Raw genomic sequence first — 22,329 nt, 5'->3', positions numbered from 1 at the left:
TGCTTCTCCCTCTGACCTTCTCCTCGCTCATGCTCTCTCTCACTAGCTCTCTCTCTCAAATAAATAAATAAATAAAATCTTTAAAAAAAAAAAAAAAAAAAGACTTCAGGCCTAAGGTAGGAAGTTTGGAATCGTACCTTGCAATGGACTTATTCCCTCCATCCTGGAGCCTGTCCCTCACCTCAGTTCCATGAAACAAAGATAAGCCTAGCCCAGGCTTTTGGGGGAAAAAAACAAAAACAAAAAGAATTTTATTTGAAATAAAATAGTACAATCCAAAGAGGTCAGGGCATGAGGCAGTAGGAAGGATAAGGGACACTAGAGAGCCCATTTTGGGGCAGGAATCTGCCTTTGACTCCACCTTACACCTTTGCCAAGGAGGAAGAGTCTGTAAGCCAGAGATTTCAGATGGGAGGGAAATACGTGCTGTGCCAGCACTCCTGGAGCAGGTTGCCCTTCAGGTACAGAACACCACCTCCACAAAGTAGTGTCAGAACCACTGGCAGAGCCCATGCAAATCCTACAGCCCTCCCCTGCCATCACCCACATGGACACACTGAGGCTTAAATAGGGAAGCATACTCTGAGTTGGAGGTGAAGTCAGGGCTAGAACACCTGAGCAAACTTAGCATGGGATGGTGGCCCTAGGCCTGGGTATACACAGGACATAAGTAGACACATGAGTCAAGCAAATGACCCAGTGGTGAGAGATGGCTGTGGTTTTCAGGTAGCAGCCACTGTTCAGTGGTCCCTGACCTCAGCAAGAGGTGGCTATGTAAAGGCCAAGAACCAATTCGGTGGTTACGAACCTCAGGACTTTTTTTAGCACCAGATGGTGGAGCTCTCCTGCCAGCTCAGCCTCTTGGGGCCTCTCAGATAAGGGTGATGCTGCTTGAAGGTTCCTGTGCCTTCAGGCGGGGTGAGGGAAAGGAGAAGCCAGCAGAGCTGCCTGAAGCCCTGTCCTGTGCCCTTCCTCCTTTCTTACCCCCCTCCCCCCACTTCAGCACGGCCCACAGAGGACACAGGGCGGCGAAGGCCAGAGTGTAATGTCTTGTTTCTAGTTTCTGGGCAGTGGACCGCCTCCTTCCTAGCAGAAGAGAAAGGGTTTAGAATCGCTTTTCCTCAGGCTGGGAGGTAATGAGCAGCTCCTTGTTCCCGAAGTCCCACCAGGCCGTCATGTGGAACGCCATGTTGGTTAGGACGACAGTGTATTCCAGGATGGCAAAAATGGTGTACACTGTTGTGAGAACACAAGAACAGGGCACGGTGAGCCTTCTACCTCCAACCCCCCCGGGGCCTCTTGGTAAATCACCACCACATTTCTGCAGTGGGTACAAGCCCCCCAAGACTACTGCCATAATGCACACTACAGAAAACATGACCACCAGTGGATCCCAACCTGGCCTCACCTCCAGCCTCACAATACATGTTGTGCCGAAAGTAGACAGCCAACGCCGTGAAGAAGGAGATGAAGTTGATGATGAAAAGCCGCTGTTTCCAGTTGTAGGACTTGCGGTCCTAGAGGATGGGCTATCTGATCACTGGGTGGCCCTTCGGATATGTGTGGGCAGCCTCCCCTCATGGCCCCAGTTCCTAAGAGCTGTGTCTTACCTCCCTGGGTTATGGAAGGGGGTACGGGCAAGGGCAGCAGCAATGATAGGCATGTTCCTATCCCTGCGTTCGTGAGGATAATGAAGCCCTTCCCACTTCAGCCAGTTGGAATATGAAAGTTACTTGGAGTCACCCACCAATCTGACCCCTCCACGTACTACAGGGGGAAGAAAGGGGTGTGTGTGTGTGTGTATACACTGGAGGTACCACAGACCGCTGATACAGCTCCTAACCCACAGCACCCTGGGTGCTGTTCCTCATTCTACCCCAACTTGGGAGTCCCCCAGCTCTGCTATCTTCCAGTCTCCCATATCACCCGAATATAGTCCTAGATTCGACCCACTCGACCACCCTCCACCTGTCCGCAAGTCCCAGCCCCAGCCCGGATTCCCATGGGAACTCCAGCTCCCACCTCACCGTGACCCGCATCCTGAGGACAGGTGTCCTGGATGTTCCTCTGGGCCGCCTCGAGCCCCACTAGGGGTAGACCGTACCTCCTGACTTACTGTGTGCTTCTTGGTCAGCCGCCAGAGAATGCAGGTGAGGAGCATGTGACCGAGGGATGAGGCGATGAACACAATGAAAGCATTTTCATGGATGGCTGGAGGGAGAGAGGGGGTTTGGGAGCACGCCCTGCAGGGAGCATCCAAGCATCCTAAGGTCTGAGGGAGGGTGGGGGTGGGGGTGGCCCTCCCCAACCCTTCCCTGCTCCTCCTTCCCTCATCTGGGCACCCACTGAAGTCCTCGGAAGAGGAGACATAGGTGAGCACGAGCAGCGCCAGGTTCTCCACCACGTTGAGGCCGAAGTTGAGGCGACAGAGCGGGCGGTAGCCGGGACACGGGGACGCGCAGCTGAGGTAGTGGTTCCAGTAGGCAAAGGCCACCAGGAAGCGAGGCGCCGAGTGCAGGCCGATGCAGAAGCGCCACACGTAGCGCTGGGGCACCTCCCCACCGATGGCTGAGCTCACCGAGGGCAGATAATTGGGCACCTAGAGAGTTGTGAGCTGTCTGGGGACAGGCCTCTGCTGGCCCCACCCACCTGGAGAGCCTTCTCCCTCCTTCAGAACCACCCTGGCTCTCCTGAGGCCCCACTCCAGCCCCTCTCCTTCCAGGAGATCCTCCAGAATGCTCCTGGGAGAAGTCCCTGCCAGGTCCCACCCCTCCCCCCCTCCACCAGGGTGCTTGTTCTCATTCCCTGGGCAGGCTGGGGTGTGTGCAGGAACTTGATGGGACTCTACATGGCTACGGAAGCTGGAGACAGATTCAGATGCTCTCTGAGCCCGTAGTACAGAGCTTTGCCTTCGATAAGGCCCTGAGGGAGGTTCGATGAGCCCAGGATCCTAGATTGGAAAGATAGTCATGAGGACAGGCCACCTGAGCTTCCCTGGGACAGTGCTGGATGCACTGGGCAGCCGAGTGGTTCTTCTGACTCCTCTCAGCTTCACTTATTCTTTCAGGTAGATGTGCCAAGGTGGTAGAGGGTACTGTGAGATCCTGGGGGGACCTGAGTCGGAAGGGTCCCCCCACCCTGAACATGCTTAAGAAAGTGGGTGCTCTTAACCTGGATAGTCTAAGAAAAGGACCCCTTTCTGGAGCATCTCCCCCATTCATCTTTCTCAAAGCTGGAACTCCTCATTCCTTAAGGAACTGGAGCACTATTCTTTAAAGTTGAGGAAGGAGGAGGAGGTCACACACACAGCTGTGAGGATAGGTATGTTGTCTGCATGATGAGGGATGAGTGACAGGAGAGCCAGGGCTAGGAGGAGGACCTCTCAGACTCCAGGGCCTAGAGCAATGCTTCTACCTTGAATGTGCATATAACTCACTGGGGATCGTGTGAGAATGTAGCCAGTCTGGACTATGGGAATCTACATTTCTAAGGGATTCTTAAAAAGCTGAAAGCTACTAGCCTGTTGTACATACTTTCTGTGGCTTTTTTTAGACTTCCAGCAAAAGCCAGAGCAGGGCCAGGCTTCAGAGATGCAGTTCTAGAAGATCCTTTCCTTTCTCTTAATGGGGATGCGGTCTCCATCAAGGCTGGGAAGGAAGGTGGAGGCAGCTCACAGAGCAGGGGTTGGCCTGGGGGCTCATCAGCCAGGGGCTTCAAAGGCTTCCCAGAAAAGGAGACAGATTGCCCTCAGCACTATCAGAGGAAGCTAAGTGCAGAGCTCTTGGAGAGAAGGTGCTGCTCTCAAGGCAATGGCTTGAGATACCTTAGCTTGAGACCAGGCTCAGACACTCTGAGTTGTCAGTAAAGAGGCAGCATGGAGGCTCTGGAGCCACACAAACCCAGGTCTGTATCCCATATCTGCCTTTTTTTTTTTTTTTAATTTTTAAATTTCATTTATTTATTTGACAGAGAGAGAAAGAGATCACAAGTAGGCAGAGAGGCAGGCAGAGAGAGGGGGAAACAGACTCCATGCTGAGCAAAGAGCCCGATGCGGGACTTGATCCCAGGTCCCTGAGAGCATGATCGGAGCTGAAGGCAGAGGCTTAACCCACTGAGCCACCCAGGCACCCCCCATCTCTGCCTTTATTAGTTGAGTGACCTTGAGCAGGTCACTTCTCCTTTCAGAGCTTCGATTTCCTCACCGACAAAATAGGGATACTACCACCTACCTTGCAGGATGATTGCAGATACTGAATATAATGTATACAGAGCATCTGCGGCACAAATGGCTATGGTGATGGCTTTCATATGACCTACTTCCCTGAAAATCCTACAAAGAGCTGGTCAGCTATGTGGTTCTTGAAGATGGGAAGACTGCATATGAGAGAGAGGTGAGAATCATACCTTTGCCAGAGATTTCTGAGACCTCCAAGCCTCCTTACTGTTCTGCCCCTCTGAGTTAGGTCCCCTCAGTAAGGTTAGTAAAAGTGCTGCCTCCACTTTCTAGAATATTCATTCTGAAAACTCCTGCCCCAACCCTAGCTACTTTAAGGGGAATGGAACCAGCATGAGCTTTGTGTGTGTGTGTGTGTGTGTGTGTGTGTGCGCGCACGTGCTGTGTGTGTATGTGTGTGTGGGGGAGCATGAGCTTCTAAAGCTTGGCTGGGAGAGCCCAGAGTCCTGACTGATGCTGGAAAACAGGTAAAGAGATGGCAAAGAGCTTGGGGGATGCCTCTGAAGGAAGGGAGATTTCATAAACTCCTCTCAGAGTATGGGTGGAGGAAGGCTGCTAAGAGCAGGCATCTTCTTATCTCTCTTTCTCTCCCCCAACCCCTCATGCACACATGCACAGACACACTGATACACACACACACACACACACACACACACACACACACACACACACACGTATAATCAGGTATAAATATTCACATACGTCTCCCCATCCAAAGCACACGAGTTCCCCGCTCACCAGTTGTGCCATCAACATCAGGAGCTATCAGAGACCAGCTACCCAGTTCACCTTAAGTTTCGCCATGAGCTCAGAGCTAAGGGTGCTGAGATGGGAACATAACCACTTTTCCCCAAGAACACAAACCCTCCACTGGCATGGAAGACCTGACTCAGTGGATCTATGGTGAGGCAGTAGATCAGAAATTCACATAGTATAAAGGGTGAGGGTCCAAAAAATTCCCCACCATAGCACCTCAGATTTCACCAGTAGAGATTAATTCCTTTGACAAAAATCCCCCAAAGTTATGGATGAATTTTCTGTCTACTGCCCCCATCCCTTGCCAACTGGACACAACCTTTCATCCCTACAATTCAACCTGCTACCCTTCTCTGGACTCGATCCTCAACTCTCTAGCCTCATAATCTTTATTTTAGCTCTGGTCTCCCCACTAGTGTGAATTACTGCACTAACCTCTTCACTTCTCTCCCTATACTTGCTCCCTGCCCTTACAAATATTCTCTATTCAGGAGCCAGAATGGTCTTCTAAAGCATAAATCTGATCATGAACTTCCCTGTTTAAAATCGTTCCAAAGCTCACCACTGCCCTCTGGATAAAATCAGAAGTTGTCAGCCTGGCATTCACAAAATCCTTCTTTACCCCTATAGCTGCAATGCCCCCTGCTTCAGGAAGGAAGTCTTCCCCAACATCTAGGCTACACTAAGTGCTTGCTCTGGGCTCCGTGATCCCTGTGCTCCCCTTTATCACAGTGCCTCCCATCTCACTGTGCCTGACCATCTGTGTCTAGGACTGTCTCTTGTAGGATGAGAGGCTAAAGGCAAGTGAATGTTCAGTTCCATGCCCCTGACCCAAAACTCTAACCCTGGGCCCTCAGAAAGGCCCGGTGGACTGCTCATAGAGGCAGGAAGTCCATTTAGGTTTCTAGCTAGCAGAGCCCTGAGTGGACACAAGTTGTGGGGCCCAAGGTTGTCAGAGGGAGAAACCAAACTAGAAGATTCCAGGGCAAGGCTTGGGGGTCCTCTTGTCCAGGCCCCAGTCTCAGCTAAGCCCAACTACGACGTCTCCTGGCTCCTGGCTGCATCTGACTCCCCATTCTTGGCTTCCTTCCCAGTCTGGACTTTCTTCAGCCTCCTCCTCCCTTTCATGACCTCTTTTACCTATTCCCCTCCTTTCCCCTCCCCTCTGTGGCTTCTCTTAGAGGACTGTGACTCCACTCTCACTGAGTGTCTCCCCACAAATTCCCCCAACTCTGACTTGCCCCCCAATATCCCTTCATCCCTTCCCCTCTCTCTGACTCTCCACCTCCTCTCCTATTCTCTGATTCCACTCTCATGGCCATCTCCCAACCTGGCCCTGACCTGGCCCTGACCCAGGTGCAAGGGAGCATGGCACTCACCCCACAGTCAGTGGCCACTGTGTACTCAAAGTGGAACACCAGAGACCAGATGATGCAGAAGAAGAAGCCGAATATGGGGAAAGTGATGATCCACCAGACCACGGCCGTGAAGCGGAGCCGGAACACAGTCCCATCTGGGTCCAAGGGCTGTGAGGCCGCAGAGAACATCCTGTATGGAGTGGTGCCCAAGCAGGGTGAGGGACACGACTTGGGGCCTGGTGGGACACGTGGGCCTCAGGAACTGAGGACTTTTCTGGACTTGGCTCCTCTGGGTAGAGGGAAGAGCCAGAGTAGAAAGAATGCAAGGGGAAAAGGAAAGCAGTGCAGAAGATCAGGAGAGCAGAGAGAGATGGGGAGGGAGCCACTCGGTCAGGCAGGGTCAGCTCTTAGGAATCCCTTTGGCACATACCCACTCAGAAGGGTCAGAGGTAGAAAGGTTGTTATTTCTGTTCCACAGAAGGAGAGAACTATGCCAGGATCAAACATTAGAACTAAGGTTTCAGCCCCTGACAGTCTAAAGCTCCCAAGTCAAGGCTTTCTTCAGGCCAAATAACCTAAATGAAGGACCCTTGGCTCAGTCTCAGCCCTCCCACTGACCCCGTCTGACCACATTCCTGCTCTTCACCCAAGTTCAACCAGGAACAGTGGGAGTGCCCTGAACATTTCACTGGGGTCATAGTCTGCCCACCAGCCCACCCCCAGGCTCAGAATGATCCAAGCCTCAGGCCAGCAGTACTGTCATCTCAAGATACCAGGGTCCCTGCAGAGGCCCAGACCTCCATCTCCTTCCTCTCTGCAAAGACCATGTCACCCAGTCCAAAGGTTATGGGACTCTAAGGGCCATAGGAATCTTCTCCACTCACCCTGAGCCTGTCTGCTGGGCCGGACCTAGCAAGGATAGACCTAGCCCAAAGGAACTGACCTTCCTCTATTCTCTTTGCCCTCTAAGCAGAGAACTCCCTCCTCCCACCTCCCCCTGCCCCGACCACCATGACTTGCAAGCTGGGTTCCCTTCTGGGGGGACAGACAGAAATGGCTTTGACTTTTAAGTCCTAGGACCAAACTTCCCTTGGGACACATACCTCCCTCCGTTAAGGGAACACCAGTCCACTAGTCCAGCTCAGTATCAGGGAAATGGGGGAGGGGGCTCGCACTGGCAACACTCACACTGGGTGCTGATGGATGGATCCGAGGCTTGAGTTGAGGGCTCTAGCCAGACTGAGACTATTCTAAGACTGGAGGGTCCCACCCCTAGTTCCTCAGGGCCTACCCTCCCACCCACGGAGCCTAGATCTCCACGCCTGCCCAAGCACACAGCCCTCCCAAAACCAACAAAACCATATCATAAACCCTGGAACACTCTGCAAAGATAAGAGTGATAGTGGCTAACGACAGCCTACAGAAGCTTCCTTGCCAGGGATGGGTGTAGGGACCTTTCTGAGGGTTGTGTCCTGGGAAACAGGCAGGTTTCTGGAAAGGGAAAGGGAGAAAGCAAAATAGGATTTCACCCCTTTTTGCTGGGAGCCAGAGTAGGTCTGTTGGGCCTCACTGGAGAGCCAGCTAGCCATAGGACAACAGATTCAGGATCCAAATGAGATCTAGATGGGCCTGAATATGCCATATCAGTGTCCAGCCTCCTCTGCAGAAGCAGCTAACATCAGCCCAAGACGCCCTAACAGGGATCTAACAGCCAGTAATAGGAATGCAATGGTCCTGCTTTTGCCTCTACTACCCAAGCCATAGGAAGTCCTATGCCTATAGCAGGGCCTCGGATAGAGAGAGGAGTGACCAACTGGGCCAAGGCTAGGGTGCATGTCCTGTGAAGTTTGCCCTAAAGAAGTGGAGCTAGGGCGCCTGGGTGGCTCAGTGGGTTAAGCCGCTGCCTTTGGCTCAGGTCATGATCTCAGGGTCCTGGGATCGAGTCCCGCATGGGGCTCTCTGCTAAGCAGGGAGCCTGCTTCCTCCTCTCTCTCTCTCTCTCTGCCTGCCTCTCCAACTACTTGTGATTTCTCTCTGTCAAATAAATAAATAAAATCTTTTAAAAAAAAAAAAAAAAAAGAAGTGGAGCTATGCTACACAATAAGAGTAAACTCCCCCCATCCCCCGGCAATTACTGCTGTCCCATCTCTGTAGGACTGGCTTGACACCAGGAGGAGAAAGGAGCTCTCAGTTTCCCAAAGCAGAGCCAGGGCAAAAGCAGAGATTCATCAGAAAGAGAAAGTGCGCTTGCCACAAAAAACAGCTTGCTAATTGTTAGTTACTAGACCTCCTTGGAATAGGCTGTCTGGAGAGGAAGGAAGTGCCGCATCACTGGAGATATGCAAGCAGAGGCAGAGCCATCTAATTATAGATGCGTTAGACTAAGGTTACTTCTTTTATTCCTAGGGTTGGCTATTCAGGGAATATTCTAGGTGAGGAATTCGGAGCAGACATCCACCTAGACTGCCCCTAAGTGGCTATGACACAGTAGTCCCAGGGAGTGGGGACAAAATCTCCCCTGGGTCACTAAGCTCACTCAGTCCTGACCCAGAGGGACTAGGTACCTGTGCCACTATGCCTATGCCTTAGCTCCCTAACTAATATGCCAAGAATGAGGTCTAGATATGTCAGGTATGCTGAGTTATTGATCCCATTAGCCCTCAGGAGACAGCAATGTGGGGCAGAGCAAACAGCCTACTCCATTTAACTTCATATGCTATACAAATATTATCATTTTCTGTATGGGCTATGACTACGGGCCTTCTTTTTCCCAGGGTACTGGGCTGGTATGTGTGTGTGGTGGTTGGGGGTGGGGGGGAGTTGTCCTGTTTATTTATCCAACAAATTCTTTCTGATTCAGATGTAGTACCCACCTTGAAGGAGCTCCAGTCTGGTGGGGAACAGAGATACAAACATGATGTGATAGAACTGCAGGAAAGATAAAACAGGGAGCTCCCAGAGAAAAGAGTGATTCAGTTTGCCCCCAAGGAGGCTAGGAAAGGCTTTTCAAAGGATGTGACACTTGAAAAGGGTTTTGCAGGATACAAAGGAGTTGACCAGTGTGAGAGAAACATTTGAAGCATTATCTAAGGTAAAAACTAGCTCAGGAAAGGCCATTGGTTGGACCCTTTCTGATCTCCCCCCACCCAGATCACCTGGACACCCTCTTTTCTTCCAGTTCTGTTCTTTCTGATAGCTCCCAGCCTTGGGTCTCATCAGAATGGCTGCCCAGAGCTCAAGGCCAACGTCTCTTCAATGACAAATCAAGGAGAGGGAAAACTTTCAAGTCATATGAACAAAGGAACTAAGCCCCACTCCATACTGCCAGCCATACCCCAGTCTCAGTCCTGGTCGCAGCCCTATTTCTGGAGCAGATACTCTTTATAGAGAGGCAGGAATCTGAGATGAGTGGGGGCCTACAGAGCTCTCTTTATGCTACTGCAAGGGTCCATGTCCAGGTCCTGCCTCTTTTCTACCTACAGCCCCTAAACTCTTCCTCTCCTGCCCTGCCTTCTAACCTGACAATTTCCTTTTCCTCCTCTTCCTTCTGCTCCTCACCCTTCACCATTTCCCAAACGACCTTCCTATTCTTCCTCTATCTAGAGCTGTATCCTGGCCCTGAGGAGGAGGATGGGAATTGTCAACTCGATTTTAGACATGGGGAGGCTCAGTCTCCGTGTCTCAGGTAATACAGAGTCAGTAGATGAGCTAGGAGTGTAACAGAGGTCAACACAGGCTCACCTTCTTTACTCTGAGATACTACAGAGAAAACTTGTGTCTTTTCTTCTGGCCCAGCATGCCAAATCCCAGAGTAGAAGGTGCATGGGTGCCAACAGGAACATAGCCCATATACATATATGGAACACACCATACACACACACACACACACACACACACACACATCATCAGGCCCTCATCCAGACACGCACAGATAGTCTCTCCCACACATAGTTGTGTCCCTCACAGTCACACACACGCATACAGAATCACATTCCCCCAGAGACAGGCACAGCCTACACTCACACACTAAGAGGCTCCAGTTCCTTCTAGCTCAGGCTTGTTCTCTCTTCATCCCTCACAAAACCCTGGGGCTCTTGAATCTACCCTGCTATCAAGTAAGGATTGGGTTCTTGGTCCTGGGACTTCCCAGCTTCAGGGACTGCAGGCCCTAGAGACTTCCATGGCTCATTCCTGAGACCTCGATTTACAGGCATCCTAACCTCCAGCAGCCCAATTTGTTTGATGGACCCCACTGGAGACCTCGCTAATCCTTTAACAACAGAATCATGATCCAAAAAAGATCCAATTGGGCCTGAAGATATTGTTCCCCGACCCCCCTGGGCAAGCCCTACCCCACAGTGTGTGGCCGTAGTCTCCTTGAAGTGGAAGAGCAGGGACCAGAGGATGCAGAAGAGGAAGGCCACAAGTGGACAGCAGACCGTGACCAGGGCCACCAGGGTGAAGCGGAGCCGAACCAGGGTCCCATCCCGGTCCAGCGGCAGTGGGACCTGGTACATCTTGTCAGACCTGGGGATAAAGTAATGTGCTGTCAAGACCCAAGGCAGCAAGGCCAGGACTCAGTGGCAAAGCCAGCCCTTGTGTTCAGTCCTCAGCTTAGCTGTGCTATAGGGTGAAGGGTCTGAGAAGAAAGCCATCTAGCCCCTAGGCTTGGACAGCTCCTGTCCCGAAGAAGACTGACTCAGAATCCCAAGAGAATATTCATCCTCAATTTCAGAGGAAAGACAATAAACCCACTCTGAGGTAAAACAAGGCTTGAATGGATAGGGAGAACCTCTTCTCCCTTACAGCTGGATTTACAGCAGGAGCTGGTTTAACTGGTCTCTCTTGTTTCGGGAACCAACCCTAAAACCTCCCAGTGGACAGTAGGGCCCATCTCCTCCCACAGGCCTTTGAGCCTCCAGGCTTCAGGGCCTCCCATCAGCTCTCTCTCTGCTTCACCCACTGGCCCGGGACCTTCTGTACCTTCAATCCCTTCCCAGGTTGTGTGTGCCTGCACCACAGAGCACAGCAGCAAGGCCTCCATGGAAGCCAGTAGGGCCCTGACCCCGTGCTCATCCCCACCTACTGCCTCACATGCTTTGGGGGTGAAAAGCTTTGCAGAATCAGGCCTAGTGCTGGCCTGGGCTTGCTGTTTGCTGGAAAGACCTGCCTTGTCAGCTTCTGGAGGCTTCCCAGTACCCATGAGCCTATCCATCCCCCTCCAGGGATGAAGTAAAGGCTCCTGAGGATTGTGACCCCCCCCCCCCCCCAGATGAGGATAGGAAGGTCAGGAGCTATAATAACCAAGTACACACCAACAATCCCAACCTCCATCAGTGCATAGAAGGAGAAATTGAGTCCAAGAGAGGAGCAGGAACCTGCTCAGGGTCACACAACTTGAAGGAAGAGCCCACAGTGTGGAGATGTGGGACCCACAGCATCACAAACTACACCCTAGCCTTCTTTGACCCCTTCCTCTCTGGGCCAGAGGTCTGGGCAGAAAGGTCAGGTTAGGTCAGATTAGGAGGGGAGAGAGAAGGGGTGCCTGTCCATGAAAGAAAGAACGGTAAATCAAATCCTGTATAGACGAGTCCATGAGCTCTGGCCCCACTGCAAAAGACAGAGAAACCAAGACAAAGAGAGAGGAAGGTTCTTCCTCAGAGCCCGATGCTGAACCTGATGGAGAGCCATCCTTGGAACTTATGCTGCTTGTGGCCAAACTAGGGCTGGCTCCAGATTCATAAAGAACCTGCCCTTCAGGACTCAAAGGTCTTGCCAGATCAAGCCCCAACTCTTCCTGGACCCACCCTCAGGAAGCACCTCTTGACATTCCAGAAGCAGGTGAATACGCCTCTGTGTTCTCCTCCATCTTCCCTCACTAGCCTCTCTGCCAGGTCAGATTAGGCAGCCTGCCCCAGTTGCCCAAGTTCCTTTCTCTCTTCAGGGGCTAGGGATCTCCCAGGGGAGATGGAAGTGGCTCTGGTGACTGCCCAAATCAAACACATTTCTTGGATTGTCCCCAAATGAACTGTAAGTCCCCAGAGGTAAGGGGAACAACTTCCACACCCAGCCCAAATCTCGATTCTGTGCTTGTAGCAGCATTAGCTCCCTCCCTCAACCCAGCAGCTCTGGATCCCTCAGAAACCACTGGGATGCCCAAACTGAAGACCAGTTCATCAGGGGATGAATATGCACTGCCCAAGACAGTGGGTGGAGAAAGAGGCTGGAGGAATGGTCTGTTCCACGGCTTAGAGGTATGCTGGCTCCCCTTTTAGCTGTGTGACCTTGGACAAGTCATCTAACCACTCTAGGACTTTCCCCCAGCTGTGGGACATGAAAATCAGGAGGTTTAGATTACTAATAAGGCCATTAAAACATGGCGATTTTACTACTCCGGGTCTTAGGACAGGGAGCTCACTACCTGAAGGGCAGCTGTTCAGTCCCAGTCAGCTCTTAACTGCTTCAAAGGGACTATTTAGCTGGACACTGCTTTCTTAGAAGTACCCCTATCTTATCTCCAAAGGTCTAAGAGATCTTCTCAGCCTCCAGCAGGAATCCATACTTACCTGGCACCTCCTGAGCATGAACAGCAGTTGATAGACTTGGTGCACATTGTTTCTTGTAATCCTCACTATAACTCGATGAGGTAGGCCCTATTGCCTGTGTATTTCCATTTTACAAAAGAGGAAACTGAGGCTCAGGGAAGTTTAAAACACTTGTGCAAGGTCACAGGCTAATAAATGACAGAGGTGGGATTTGAAATTACTTCATGGGGTTCCAGGCCCCCCAAAACACACACCTCCATACCCCGCACCTAAAGAGAAATGCCAACCAACAGTCCTTGTGAAGAGAAGGGAGAGCTCAACCAATGCACACCCAGCCACCATGACGGAGAGTAGAGGGGGAGAAGGGTTGGTTAAGAAGTCTGGACAGCAGCAGATCCTGGGCAAGCACCGTCAGAGCGTGGGGCTGGGCCTTGAGGAGGCCGGACCGCGTGGCGGAGCTCCCCCAAGTGGGGTTGCCCGGCAGTCCAGCACACCCATCCCCATACTCACCCAGGATGTGGCGGCGAGGAGGCCGCATCAGCGCGGGCCGGGCGCTGGGGGAACCCGAGCGGAGCCCAGGTCCGGCCTGGGGCAAGCGGCGGGGGGCGGGCGGGAGCGGGAACGGCGGGGGCGGGGCCAGCGCGCTTGGGGAGGAAACTGCGCCCAGATCCTCCGTTGGCTCCTCCCCACTCCTGCGGACCTAGACCCTTGGCTGTCCCCCTCGATCCCGCGTTCCCTGGTGCCATGCTCTCCAGCTCTCGGCGGCTCCACTAATTCCCGCTGCGTGGGGACAGCCGGAAGAGCCCTGGACCCCTGGTTTTGACACGTTGGATAAGCCACCTTGTCACCTTACCTCTCAGCTGTGTTCCATCACCTGTTGAAAGAACATAAAATTAACTCAACAGGGCCCCGAATTCTCCAGTTTCCTAACCTCAGTGCCTCCTGCCCACGCTCCCATTCTAGCCGAATTGTCCAGCCTCGCCCTTCTGAAACATTACAACAGCTTTGCCCCAACCTCAACGCCCCCTCCCTAACTTTGCTCCCCAGAGCCGATTCGAGCAAAGGGAAGAGCACCTTATGGATAGAGAGAGATCAGTGAGAACCACCCCAAAAGCTCTGGGCCAGAACTGTTCCCACCTTTGATCAGGAGAGGGCGCCCTGTCCTGTCCTACAGAACAGAGCAAGGCTGTCCGCTCCGCCCCCGTCACTCCCCGCCAAGAGAGTGTGGAATCCCAGAAACCAGCCCCCAGGGGTGGTCCCTCTCCACTCTGACTGACCCATAAAGGAACCTGAGGAGGACTCGGGGTTGTCAGAGCACCTGCAGGTGGTAAAGGACCTCCCGAGCTAGACATGGTCACCATCACATTTTCCTATTTAAATCCCCACAGTAATAATTAGCACCTTTTGAGCACTTTCTGTCTTCCAAGGACTGTTTTGTTTTTTTGTTTTTTTTTTTCCTTTTTATGCATTATCCCATTTAATCCCTCATAAAAACCGCATGAGGTAAATACTATTACTATTTCCGTTTCACCAGTGTAAAACAGGAAAGATATGTTACCTATTCACACAGTTACAAATGTCAGAACCAGGATCAGGGTCTGACCCCTGAGGGCATTCTCTTAATCCCCATACTGTTGCCCTTGGAACGATAGTGAGTTTGAACAGCACAGGTCCACTTATACGTGAATTTTTTATATGTATATAGAGAGAGCACAGTGGTGTAAATGCATTTTCTCTTCCTTATGACTTTCTTTAAAAACTATAATTTTTTACAGTAGGCTACACACTCAACATGGGGCTCAAACTTAAAACCCCAAGATCGAGAGTCACATGATCTGCCAACTGAGCCAGTTAGGCACCCCTCTCTTCCTTATAATTTTCTGAATAAGATGTTCTCTCTGCTTCTAGCTTACTTTATTGTCAGAATATGAAACACAGAACATATAAACTATGTGTTAATTGAGTTTGTTATCAGTAAGGCTTTGGTCAATAGTAGCTATCTGTAGTTAGGTTCTGGAGGAGTCAAAAGTTATAGATGGATTTTTGACTGTGCCAGGGTTCAGCACTCCTCACCCCTGTGTTGTTCAAGAGTCAACTGTATAGTGACGCCTGGGTGGCTCAGTCAGTTGGGCATCTGCCTTCAGCACAGGTCGTGGTCTTGGGGTCCTGGGATTGAGCTTCGCATTGGGCTCCCTGCTCAGTGGGGAGTCTGCTTCTCCCTCTTACTCTCTCTCTCCTCCCTCTTTTTCTCTCTCAAATAAATGAATAAAATTTAAAAAGGGGGGGGGGCGTCAACTGTATAATGTTAACCCCACAAGGTAGCTATACTAATCACCACTTTGCAGGTGGGCATACAGAGGCTCAGATTTGATGAATTTACCAGAGCTCTTTTTCATGTGTTAACTCTTGTTCATTTATTCAGCCTAGGCCCTCCATGTGGCTGGCCCTAGCCAGGCAATGGTGGGAACCTAAAGATTTCTCTCTCCTGTGGGCTCCAAGTCTGGAGGGGTGATGCCTTTTTTTTTTTTTTTTGATTTATTTATTTGTTGGGGAGCAGGAAGGTGGGGAGCATAAGTATGTGGAGCAGCTGGCAGAGGGAGAAGCACGCTCTCTGTCGAGCAAGGAGCTCAATGTGGGACTCTATCCGAGGACCCTGGGATCATGACCTGAGCAGAAGACAGACATTTAAGGCATCCCTGGGTGCCTTATTCTAAAAACTTCTTTTGTTGACCTTGAACTCTCCTCCACCCTATCCTTTAAGGTTTCAGGACAAATGAACAATTCATAAAACTTTACTAAAAGAACGATTTCCTTTTAGTTTCATTAACGAGATGTAGGTTTCCTACCTTAGGGCTTTGTGTCAGCCCTTTTTGTTTAGCTACAACCCACAGATGCCTGCTCCTGGCCTTTATTCCCTGTCTTGACACCTTGTCTGTTACTTTGGCTCTAAATACCATTTCCTGAGACTGGGTCCCTTCTCTCTGCCTCTAGACTACCCCCAACGTCTGAAACTTGAGGTGCATTAATCTTGGTTTTAATTCTTTGGTGATTGGGGCAATTCACCATACAGTCCTGAATCTCAGTTTCTTCATCTGTAAGATGGTTTTAGGAATATCCACAGCACAGCGTTGCTGTGAGAATTAAATGAAGTAAAGTAGCAGTGTGCCAGGCATGTGGAAAATACTCACTACATCATGGCTATTAGGACCCCATGTGAAAGCTACAGCTTGAACCAGTCCTGATTGAGCCTTTTCTGAAGTGTGACCACAGCTGTCACTGACCCTCTCTGAATCTGTTTCGTTTACTGCCAGTTCGAAAGCCTATCAGCTACCTTGATTTATGTGAGGAAAAACAAAAGAGAACAATGAGTTCTAACTAGGTGCCAGGAACTTTCTGTACCCTTTCTAATTTGATACTCTTAATAATCTGGTGAGGTAAATGTGATGGAATCTTTGTACAGATAAAGAAGTTGAACAAGCATCTAAGCCTCCAGTCTCTCCTTCATTCAGCGGGTACTCGGTGTTTGCCAAATGGGCATTTGCTCATCATCCAAGTAGCTGTTGCTGCTGTTGAAGCTTTCCAATGTCTCCTGCCCTCCTGGTTGGTTTGCCTCATGCCTGGACATACCCCAGAGAGGCCTGTGCCTGAAATAGCACCACCCCTTTCCAGCTTTGGCCAATATCACTGCTCCACTCCCCCATCCACACACACATACCAGATACTCCAAAGCTGACCAGTCATTTATTTACAGGGACGTCCCAGCCCCCAGTAGCATGGGGGACGGTGGAGAGGTGGGAAGCAGAAAAGAAGTGAATGCAGGATGCACTTGTCAAGGAAAGCTTCCTGTGGGTCTCCTTCCCTGGCCTCCTTGTCCTTTTAGCTCTTCATCATCCTCCACTTACAGCCACATTGGCTCTTCTTAAAAAACAACAACAACAACAACAACAAACCCAGATCTGATTGCATGCCTCCCTTGCTGCAAACTATTTATTAACTCCCTATGGCTTATTATAGCTATAAAGGTATTAACTAGCGTCACACTTAGGAATGCATGTGGTAACTTCTAGGGAGATGACTAAAATTATATAAGAAGATAATTTAATTTCTAAACTGGCAGGAGGAAAAACAAAATAATTCAAAAGAATAGTAAGAAAGTGGAGATTTAAATGCAAAATAAGCAATTGGGGGCGCCTGGGTGGCTCAGTGGGTTAAGCCACTGCCTTCGGCTCAGGTCATGATCTCAGGGTCCTGGGATCGAGTCCCACATCGGGCTCTCTGCTCAGCAGGGAGCCTGCTTCCCTTCCTCTCTCTCTGCCTGCCTCTCTGCCTGCTTGTGATCTCTCTCTGTCAAATAAATAAATAAAATCTTTAAAAATAAATAAATAAATGCAAAATAAGCAATTGAAAAGGTGGTCAATATCATTAGTCATTAGGGAAATGTTTATGAAAACCACAATGAGATGTCACTTCATAGCCTTTAGGATGGCTATAATAATAATAATGAAAGGAAAATAGCAAGTGTTGGCAAGGACATGGAGAAACTAGAACCCTCATCTCCTATTAGCAGGAATATACAATAGTGCAGCCACTTTGGGAAACAGTCTAGTAGTTCCTCAAAAAGTTAAACACAGGATTACTATAGGACCCCATAAATCCATTCCTAGGTATAAACACAAGAGAACTGAAAACGTATGTCCACAAAAAACTTGTACACGAGTATCCATAGCAGCATTATTCATAGTAGCCACAAGGTAGAAACTCAAATGTCATTCAACTTTTGAGTGTATAAATGAAATATGGCTTATCCATAAAATGGAATGTTATTCTACCATAAAATGGAATGAAGTGCTACAACATGGATGAAATTTCAAAACATTATGTTAAGTGAAAGAAGTCAGACACAAAGTCCACATATTGTATGATTCCATTTATAGGAAATGTCCGGATGGGCACATTCATTGAGACAAAAAGTAGATTAGTAGTTGCCAAGGGCTGGGGGAAGGGGGAGATGTGGAATGACTGCTAATGGTCTGGGATTTCTTTTTTGGGGTTATGAAAATCTTCTAGAATTAGATAGTGGTGATAGTTCCCCAACTTTGTGAATATAGTGGATCCTTGAACAATACAGGTATTGGAGGCTAACCCCTCACAGTCCAAAATCCAAGTATAACTTTTAATTCCCCAAAACCTTAACGACTAAGAGTCTACTGTTGAGCAGAAGCTTTACCGATAACATTAAATGCTTGATTAACACATACTTTGTGTGTGTGTGTGTATATATATATATATAAAGCATACTGTATTCTCCCAATAAAATAAGCTGGGGAAAATAATATATTATTAAGAAAATCATAAAGGAGAAACAATACATTTACAGTACTATATTATACTTACTGAAAAATATTCTCTTATAAGTGGACCTTCTCAGGGGTGCCTGGGAGGCTCGATCTGTTGAGCGTCTGACTCTTGGTTTCAGCTCAGGTCATGATCTCAGGGTCCTCAGTTGGAGCCCTGTGCCAGGCTCCCTGCTCAGCAGGGAGTCTGCTTGAGATTCTCTCCTTCTGTCCCTCCCACCGCTCCTGCTCTCTCTCTCTCAAATAAATAAATAAATAAATAAATAAATCTCTCTCTCTTTTTTTTTAAGATTTTATGTGTTTATTTGACAGACAGAAATCACAAGTAGGCAGAGAGGCAGGCAGAGGCGGCGGGGGTTGGGGGCAGGTGGTGAAGCAAGCTCCCCGTCGAGCAGAGCGCCCGATGTGGGGCTCGATCCCAGGACCCTGGGATCATGACCTGAGCTGAAGACAGAGGCTTTAACCACTGAGCCACCCAGGTGCCCCAAATAAATAAATGTTTAAAGACAAAATAAATAAGTGGAACTGCCAGGTTCAAATCCATGTTTTTCAAGAGTCACCTGTACTAAAACCCTTTGCATTGTATACTTTAAATGGATAAATATTATGTTATGTGAGTTATATCTCAATTTTACTTTAAAAATTTTTTATTTTTTTTAATTTTTATTTATTTATTTATTTTTTAAAAGATTTTATTTATTTGTCAGAGAGAGCGAGCGAGAGGGAGCACAGGCAGACAGGGTGGAAGGCAGAGTCAGAGGGAGAAGCAGGCTCCCTGTGGAGCAAGGAGCCCGATGTGGGACTCGATCCCAGGACGCTGGGATCATGACCTGAGCCGAAGGCAGCTGCTTAACCAACTGAGCCACCCAGGCGTCCCCACTTTAAAAATTTTTTAAAATATTTTATTTTATTTATTTGACACAGAGAGAGAGAGCACAAGCAGAGGGAGGGGCAGAGGGAGAGGGAGAAGCAGGCTTCCTGCTGAGCAAGGAGCTCTATGCAGGGCTCAATCTCAGGACTGTGAGATCATGACCTGAGCCAAAGGCAGACACTTAACCAACTAAGTCATCCAGGTGCTTCTATAACTCAATTTTTAAAAAATCTGGCAGAACTGGGCCTCAAAAAAAAAGTAAAGTTATTATTATAAAAGAAGCAAAATGAAAAAAAAGAGTAAAAGAAGGAAACAGAACAGGAAGGACAAATTAAAAAAGTTAGATAAATTCGTGAATATACTAGTAAATTCTTTAAATGCTGTAGTTCAAAGTCAAGTGTATCCACACAAGATTTATGAAAATCTAATTATATGCTATTTATAAACATCATCCTTCCCTATCAGGTTGTAGGAAAAGAGGAAGGAAATCAACAATTACTGGGCTCTTACTGTGTGTCAAATGTGCCTGGTCCTTTGCAAATTCCCTTATTTGACTTTTACAACCACCTTACAACATGGGGAGTTTTGTGCCCATTTTATAGACAAGGAAGCTGGGTCACAGAATACTTAAATAATTTGTGCAAGGTCTGAAAAGTAGCGAGACTGGCACTTGAACTTAGCTGTTTGATTCCAATTCTGCCACTCGTTCCAATGCACCACATAAGAAATCTAGACCATCACTCTGAAAGGAAGTGTCTTGCCCTTCCCTGATTCTTTGGTCCTTAAGGGTCCTGTCTTCTCCCTGAACACCAGTGCTTCAAAGCTGCATAGGGTCAGTTCCCAGAGTATGTATGTGAGAGACTGGGGGTTCCTAAGACAGAGTTAGACTTTCCTTTGCTTTCTCTCTCCTGGCCAGAGCAGAGTGTTGACATGTGGGCCTCTCTGGGCTCCTGATGCCCAGGAGAGGATTTGGCTCAGCAAGCTTTTGTAAGCATGCACAAAACACCTTTTCTTTAGAGGGGAAGAAGGAAGATGATAATAATCAAAGGGGTGTTGTGAGAATTGGACAGAGTAAGAGTATGAGGTCCACAAATTCCTTCCTAGAGAGGTACCTGGGAATGACGAGCTTGTGGGCCACATGCCTACCAGAGGACCTAACAAGAGGTCCTGCTAAGTAGAAATCACCAGAGTTATAGGAAATTTCTCCTTGTGGCACCCCTCATCCAATGTCTCCCCCTCCTGTCTTCCCACAAGTATGCACTATTTAAGGATCTCTGTTCCTATATACCCACTAGTACTTTGGACTGAATATATTTACTTATTCACTCAGAACATACTTTTGAGCCCCATTTGTGTCAGAAGCCACATCTTAGAATATTTACAATGGAAATTCCTTGATATTTATTTATTTTTGAGACAGTGTGCATGCATGTGTGAGCAGGGGGCAGGAGGGGCAGAGGGGGAGAGAGAATGTGAAGCAGGTTGTACGCTCAGTATGGAGCCTGACTCAGGACTCGATCTCACAACGCTGAGATCACAACCTGAGCTGTAATCAAAAGCCGGACGCTTAAATGACTGAGCTACCCAGGCGCCCCAGGAATTCCTTGATATTTTTAAAGAACAAGAAAAATTACCATTTATTGAGGGCTCCCTGTATACCGGGTACCATACAAAATGCTTTATCTCATTTAATTCTCCCAACAACCCTAAAATTACAGTTGCTACCCTCATTTTACAAACAAGGAAGCTGAAGTTCAGGTGTTAAGAAATTTGCCCAAGTTCACACAGCTAATAAATGGTTAGGCTCAGATTTAAACCCAGAGTTCATGGACTCAAAAGTCCCACACTTTACTATTATTCTACTTAAGACAATAATTCATTCATTCATGGGTCGCACATTTAATGTGGACCTAATGTGTGTGGGGCCCTAGGGATACCAGAATAAATAAGTAGTGGAGAGGCTTAATCATAGTTGGGTCTCAGGACTGGAGGGTGGGAAATCAGAGCTTCATGAGGGCAGTGAGGAAGCTCCAGTAAATTATCCAGGAAGAGTTAATGACTTTTTAATGTAGAACACAGGCAAGGGAGGGTGGAGGAGAGGAAGGGATGTTTGGATGCAGAAGCAGGGGACAAGTGCCTGAAGTCAGATGTTTAAACTAGCCTTAGCATTTGACCATCCATATATATTTTTTTTCCTTTGAGCATCTACAAGGTACCAGATTTCTCCTATCCATTATCTTATTTCATCTTTACAACCACTCCACTTTTTGACAAATGAGTTATTTCTAATCCCTTGCTACCACCCAACCCTCAATTTAAGTTCATCTACTTTTGGGCAGAGCCCATTTTCATTTTGTATTAATCTTCCAAGCAGAAGGTGGTGGTGGAGAGGTAGCCTGAATACATTTTGCTTTCTGAGGACAGTTCCTGCTATTCTGTGGGGGACCCTCAGTCACTAAGTATTTTCTAGAACATGCTCAACTTTCTCCCCTGTAATATCAAGTCGGGGAGGGGGAAGAAACTCAAATGTGTAAAATGCAGGTCCGACCTCTAAGAGCCTAGGCACAGAGGAATGAAAAGTAAACAGTAGGATACAAAGTGACAAGGCTGTAACAGAAGCCTGCCGAAGCATTAGCCCAACTCTCTGAGATCCGGGAATGTATCCCAGAGAAGGTGGGCGTATTTGAACCAGACCTTTAAGAATAAATAGGAGATCCTAAAGTGCAGGTGGTTAAGAAGTTCCAAGAATCCTCATTTGTAACATATCCTACGCTGAGCCCTTTCCTTAGGGCATGCTTAGAGCGTCTATTCTAGGGATTCAGAGAGGGAAAGGTTGTGATAGGGGTGGCATGGATTGGGAAACCAAGAGGCCAGGTTTTGGGGCCTCAGAGCAGCTGCAGGAAAGCTACTCGAAGAGACAGACCTCCCAGGAGGGCCCTCCGGCTCCGCACGTGGTCTGACCAGGAAGTGCGGGCAGTACTACGGGGAAGCCTTCCCATCACCGCCCGCGGACTGGGGCAAGGAAAGGGTAGAATAGTTACCATGCCATCCAGGAGCCTCCCTTCTGATTGGCCCGAGTTTCAGCGGCCCGACTGTCTCGGCTCCAAGACAGGGGGCGGAGCCTCGGCATAGCATCACCACCTTTCTCCCACACCCCGCCCAACGCAGCCACTCACAAGCCCACTTCGAGGGGGCCCTGTATGACATCACA

The 22,329-nt window shown here is 49.0% G+C and overlaps 1 protein-coding gene across 8 annotated transcripts; it reads right to left on the bottom strand.

The window, feature by feature from the left end:
- Window positions 1-218: 218 nt before the first annotated feature.
- On the bottom strand, window positions 219-22,248 carry PGAP2 (post-GPI attachment to proteins 2). 8 transcript variants are annotated; one of them, XM_082749915.1, is made up of 8 exons: window positions 22,160-22,235; window positions 13,404-13,767; window positions 10,701-10,875; window positions 6,370-6,576; window positions 2,347-2,599; window positions 2,105-2,211; window positions 1,409-1,517; window positions 219-1,236 (listed from the first exon to the last, which is right to left on the bottom strand). In XM_082749915.1, exons 2-8 carry the CDS (start codon window positions 13,637-13,639, stop codon window positions 1,106-1,108), a joined length of 1,218 nt encoding a protein of 405 aa, XP_082606041.1. In that variant the 5' UTR covers window positions 13,640-13,767; window positions 22,160-22,235; the 3' UTR covers window positions 219-1,105. The 8 variants fall into 8 exon arrangements, with proteins under 8 accessions (XP_082606041.1, XP_082606037.1, XP_082606039.1 ...); XM_082749911.1 differs by lacking the exon at window positions 6,370-6,576 and having other exon boundaries at window positions 13,747-13,767; window positions 22,160-22,248; XM_082749913.1 differs by lacking the exon at window positions 6,370-6,576 and having other exon boundaries at window positions 2,117-2,211; window positions 13,747-13,767; window positions 22,160-22,248.
- Between the last annotated feature and the right edge of the window lie 81 nt (window positions 22,249-22,329).

The sequence above is a fragment of the Mustela nivalis genome (assembly GCF_964662115.1).
Source record: "Mustela nivalis genome assembly, chromosome: 9".
NCBI classification, from domain to species: Eukaryota; Metazoa; Chordata; class Mammalia; order Carnivora; family Mustelidae; genus Mustela; species Mustela nivalis.
Note: the sequence above shows the minus strand (reverse complement) of the source record. Positions and strands in the feature narration are given on the sequence as shown.